This window comes from Triticum dicoccoides, chromosome 1B, assembly GCF_002162155.2.
Source record: "Triticum dicoccoides isolate Atlit2015 ecotype Zavitan chromosome 1B, WEW_v2.0, whole genome shotgun sequence".
NCBI classification, from domain to species: domain Eukaryota; kingdom Viridiplantae; phylum Streptophyta; class Magnoliopsida; order Poales; family Poaceae; genus Triticum; species Triticum dicoccoides.
Genome location: NC_041381.1, coordinates 447,417,517 through 447,423,096, shown reverse-complemented (window position 1 = coordinate 447,423,096; position 5,580 = coordinate 447,417,517). Strand labels below are relative to the sequence as shown.

The following is a 5,580-nucleotide window of genomic DNA, read 5'->3' as shown; positions in this document are numbered from 1 at the left end:
CTCATGGCCTGAACAAAGCATGTTAAGATTTGTGATTTGACACGCAACATAATCAATGCCTTCATACATCTCAATGCATTTGTGTTGAATGTGGCTGATTATAGAGCTCACAGAATGTCCAAGCTGAAAATGTGTTACCGTCTACCATGTTTTCTTTAACATGCTACGAGGCTAATAGTCAGTGTAACATCAAGCAAAAGCGCATTTGCCAGAACATTAATAAAAGGAACATCATGCAAGGCTGATGTGGCCTTGCTGACGGCAGTGATGTCTAGCAATTCTATCAAGCAAAGGGGCAATTATGTTACTATTATAAGGACCAAAGGGCTGATATGATAATTTGTATCATAAAGACCAAAGGTAGGTCATCAACACATCTATATGAACAAATATTGGCTTCATTATGTTGACAAACATAAGGAAGTTTGGTGAACCAAACCATGCCACACCGAACGTAGAGTTGAAACAAACAAAGGGTTGTCAAACAACATAATCAAGCCAATAATAATGTGCCATGGTTTGGTTGTCAACATGTCACACCAACCACAGGATAACTTCATATTTTCTAAAAAATACTGGACCAAACTATGTTCAAATTGGTGACGTTAGTTATCAGACTACCAGTGAATATGTGATTAGGTAATCAGCAACTATTTGCAACAATTTTGAGCCAATCAGTGGGGGGTGTTCAGTCTCATATGTCCTTCTGTTTATTAATTTCAGATGGAAGTTCATCAATGTACCTAATCCGTACTTTTCTGAAAGAATTTGTTGCACTTCAATCCCTCCTACCGGAACACCCACTCCAATGGATAGTAGTACCACACACTTCAACAGCCATTCAAACCACAAGACAAAATGGTACCACTGACAATTCAGCATTCATAGTGATAGAGTACAAAAAACGTAGGTATTTCCATGATTTCTGAATCTGATTGAAAACCAATCTCCCAACAAATAATCATAACCACTAAAAAGATACATTTGCCCACACAGCCCTTGTGTTTTATTAGTAACAGATATGGGTAACATGACTAATCACCACCACTGCTTGCAGATAAATCTACAGAGGTGCGAATACGACACATCACAAACAATTCATGAATTCACACCCGTCGCAAGTCCCTCTAAGCCTCCATTAGCTCACCAATATACAATCACAACCTCAAATGCATTCAATTAGTGGTAGAGGAATTATTCTGAACATTACCTTCAAACAAAAGATTCCAAAATGCAGACATTTTCAGGAGCTTAGGTTTCTTGGGACCCTGTCACCGTCCGAGCAGAAGAGGTTACCAGCCGTGGAAGATATCGGAGCACTTGCCCTTGAACCAGCGGAGGCCCCTCCGCAGCGAGGACTTCACTTTCCCTTCCACTGAGTAAGCCTTGTAGCTCGCCACCCGCCGCCGCCGCTTCATCTCCGGGTCGCTGAAGCACCACATGTTGGCGCTTCCACCACCCCCGCCTCCCCCTCCGCTGCCGCCGCTCCCCACGCCACCTTCCCTCCTCCCCGGAGGCGGGGGCAGTGCGAGGCGCGGAGGCGGGGGGAGAGGCGGAGGCGCCGTCGTGTAGATCTCGATCCGCCGGTCGCCTGCGCCGGGGAAAGCGCCGTCTTTCGGCGCGGAGGAGAAGTATGCGTTGGCTTGGGGGGCGACGGAGGAGAAGTAACCATTGCCGTGGAAGATGGTGGGGTCTGGGGCCGAGGACGGCGGGGGACGGAGGTCGCGCTGGTAGGGGCGGTGGTAGTCGGCCATGGAGAGGAGCGGGAGGAGGAGGTGGTGGCGGAGGAGATGGGGAGGAAATGGAGTGCTGGGGAAATTCGGAATAGTCGTTTAGCTTTTTGTTTGGAAGGACAGTGGGAGAAAGGGAAAGAAGAGGACATACCAAGAATTTTCATTTCCTTCCGGATGTGGAGTTTGTATTTCTTATTTCAATCCCTCGGCAAAAAATTTAATAAATCATATAGTTCCTCTAATCCATATTATTTGTCTCAGTTCTAATAGTGGCTTGGTGATATAAACCTTGAAAGTTCTGACCTTTCAACAAGAAGCACTCCTTCAAGTTGGATCAGTATCGACTTTGACGACTCAACTACATCTTACATTGGACAATAGACAACACTATTGATAATCAGTCACTAAGTCAACCTCTTGAAGTTTTAACCACGAAGGTCTAGTTCATGCATGCAATCGAGGACCACGAACTATAAAAATAGTAAGCTAAAATGTACAAATAAAGATGAAATATTAGTAGAAGGTGGGGTTCCAAAAATGGGGTTTGTTGTAAGGGACATGAGAGTATGCATGAGAAACTGAAAGAAGTAGAAGCCGCAAGAATTTTGGTTTCCTTCCCCGTATGTGACATCTTTTTTTTTCTGTATATCAATTCCTCGGCAAAAAAAAGTAGAATTTTAGTTTGGTGATATGCACCTTGAGTGTCCTGGTCTTTAAAGGGGAAACACTCCTTTGCATTGGATGAAGATCAACTTTGATGACCCGACTACATTGTACATCCGACATGAATCGACATGCATTAGCAGTCACCAAGCCATTTCACTTAAAGGTTATCGGCAATGTTAGAGGCACACTACCTAACCATGAAGACCTAGTTCATGTGTGCAACCGAGAACAAGTAAGAACTCGCGCTTAAAGAGAGTGAGAACTATGAAGATGGCAATCTAAAATTTGTGAACAAATTTAAGACAATGGTAGAGGTTGGGGCTCTGAAATATTAGCTGACAGAAACACAATGGTTTACACAATGCTGTAGTAATGATCAACTTGCAACTATGCCTCATTCAGATTCACTCTGAAACAAGCTAGCTCGCCGAAGACCATATTCGAGATTAGAGGCAAACCATGGTACAAATCCACGGAGCGAGGGAACTAGTTTCAAAGAGGTGTGAATAGCATAGTTGTTGAAAAATAGACCTTTTTGCCACCACCAAAGTCACGTATCGATCCAAGAGGCATTTTTTGAGACCTTCCTCACTGAAACTCTAGCAATGACTACCCCGTGAGAGTGCACCTAATAGCCTAGGTGGATTTCGGTAGCTAATATCAACATATCTCAAAGAACTAATTCCCATCATAGGAAAGTTTCTTAGGTTGCAATAAAGGGAATGGAAGATGAGCCCCGCAATTTTACATGAAGACCTGGGTTAACCAAACCCGAGAATTCTCCATTTTCACTTTAGTGATCTGAGATCACATTGAGTTCTAGACGTACCAATGTTATCAAAAATGGATCAGGACGCTATGATGAATCTTTTTCTCCAAGTGCTTATGAAAGGATTGAGATACCGACTAGAGGGGACGAATTGTTAAGCTTATCAACTTTTGATACGTCTCCAACGTATCTATAATTTTTGATTGTTCCTTGCTATTATATTATCTGTTTTGGATGTTTTATATGCATTAATATGCTATTTCATATTATTTTTGGGACTAACCTATTAACCTAGAGTCCAGTGTCAGTTTCTATTTTTTCCTCGTTTCTGAACTTTACAGAAAAGGGATATCAAACGGAGTCCAAACGGAATAAAACTTTCGCGATGATTTTTCTTGGACCAGAAGACACCGTAGGACTTGGAGAGGGGGGCAGGAGTTGCCCGAGGAGGCCACAAGCCTGCTAGGCGCGCCTTGGGGGCGCCCCCAGGGCTTGTGGGCCCCTCGGAGGTCTCCTAACCCTAATTCTTGCTCTATAAATTCCCAAATATTCCCAAACCACCAGAAGTGTCCACCAAAATACTTTTCCGCTGCTGCAGGCCTCTGTTCCCAAGAGATCCCATCTTGGGGCCTTTTCCGGAGCCCTGTCGGAGGGGGATTCGATCACGGAGGGCATCTACATCAACCCTATTGCCCTTCGGATGAAGCGTGAGTAGTTTACCACAGACCTACGGGTCCATAGCTAGTAGCTAGATGGCTTCTTCTCTCTCTTTGATCTTCAATACAATGTTCTCCTCGGTGTTCTTGGAGATCTATTCGATGTAATACCTTTTTGCGGTGTGTTTGTTGAGATCTGGTGAATTGTGGATTTATGATCAGATTATCTATGAATATTATTTGAGTCTCCTCTGAATTCTTATATGCATGATTTGATATCTTTGTATTTCTCTTCGAACTATCAGTTTAGTTTGGCCAACTAGATTGGTTTTTCTTGCAATGGAAGAGGTGCTTAGTTTTGGGTTCAATCTTGCGGTGTCCTCACCTAGTGAGATAGTAGGGGTAGAGAGACACGTATTCACTACTAGGGAAAACCCTAGCACTAGCGCGTGTTTAATGTCTATTAGTAGCACGGGGAACCATGCTACTAGTAAGGCGCTACAGCTAAAGGTTAGCAGTAGCGTGGGTTGGACCACTCTACTGCTATATCGACTTAGTAGTAGCGCTTTCTATAATGAGCGCTACTGGTAATTAGTAGCAGTGCTTCTCCGAGCGCGCGCTACTACTATTATTCCGTATTTCTTTTTTATTTCATGTTGTATTCATACACCTTTATACAAGTTTTCATACCACAACAATTTAGAGATTGTCGGGGGTTCTTTCACCCAATGATATAATAAATATCATCATCATCATCATCATCATCGTCATCATATCATTAACAACTTATCATCATAATACATCATTGTCATATAACACCTCCTCATGATCATCGTTTTCATCAATGAGACATCACATACAAGTTGGTCACTAGTCATAATCACAACTACTCCTCATCATCAACTCTCATAAACATATTGTACCTCATAGGACCGACTACATTCTCTTAGGACCTACTATATTCTCTTAGGTAAAATAGCATAAAACAAGATAGCCCCTGACTTTCCATTATGGAGAATGGAGATTATCCTGTCTCCAATTCTTGCCTTTCGCACAATGTTGCTTCCAAGAACCTCCTTAGGATTGTCCATACATTTTTTCCATTCTTTGATTATCATGTGTTCACCGGTTTTAGAAATCCGGTATGGACAGGTGAGATTCGTAGGATGACATGGCTGTATGTTCAAAACATCAAGGCGACCATTCTGATACATCAAATGAGGCACACAATCCATCGGGATTTTCTGTTGAAAAACATAGTAATAACTTCGTAGTTAGCAATGTAGTTCAGTTTTAGAAGTATGCAAAAGATGCACGGATGTCGTAATAGTAAAAAATCTTACCAGGGCATCTCCATTGAAGTTATCGTGGTTCAACACGTGCACTAGTGGCACGTATTGACCATAATGTGGAGGAGTTCCATAATAGGCATTGTAATTCTCAAGGGAAGTACAATATGCGACCAGATGATTTTTCTCCTGATAAGTTAACTCAGAGCCATCGGTGTAGTAGGTTTTGTCTACCATCTTCCGCACATTCTTTGAAGAATGAAAATAAGCTATCAATGGAAATAAGCTGTCGACTATTTTGAAATAAACAATATAAATTAGTTAATAACTATGTTTGAGAAACTCACATATGGGTAGAATTGGAAGCGTATCAACATTTCCAAATTGTCTTGGTTGATGTCAGGATCACCAAGATCCATGGTGACAAACATACCCTCTTGAAAATCATACATCTTGCAAAGTGATTC

General features: G+C 42.2%; 1 protein-coding gene across 1 annotated transcript; it reads right to left on the bottom strand.

The window, feature by feature from the left end:
- Positions 1-893: 893 nt before the first annotated feature.
- Positions 894-1,835, bottom strand: LOC119340343 (class E basic helix-loop-helix protein 22-like). Its single transcript, XM_037612247.1, has one exon. It carries the CDS (start codon positions 1,752-1,754, stop codon positions 1,293-1,295), a length of 462 nt encoding a protein of 153 aa, XP_037468144.1. The 5' UTR covers positions 1,755-1,835; the 3' UTR covers positions 894-1,292.
- Between the last annotated feature and the right edge of the window lie 3,745 nt (positions 1,836-5,580).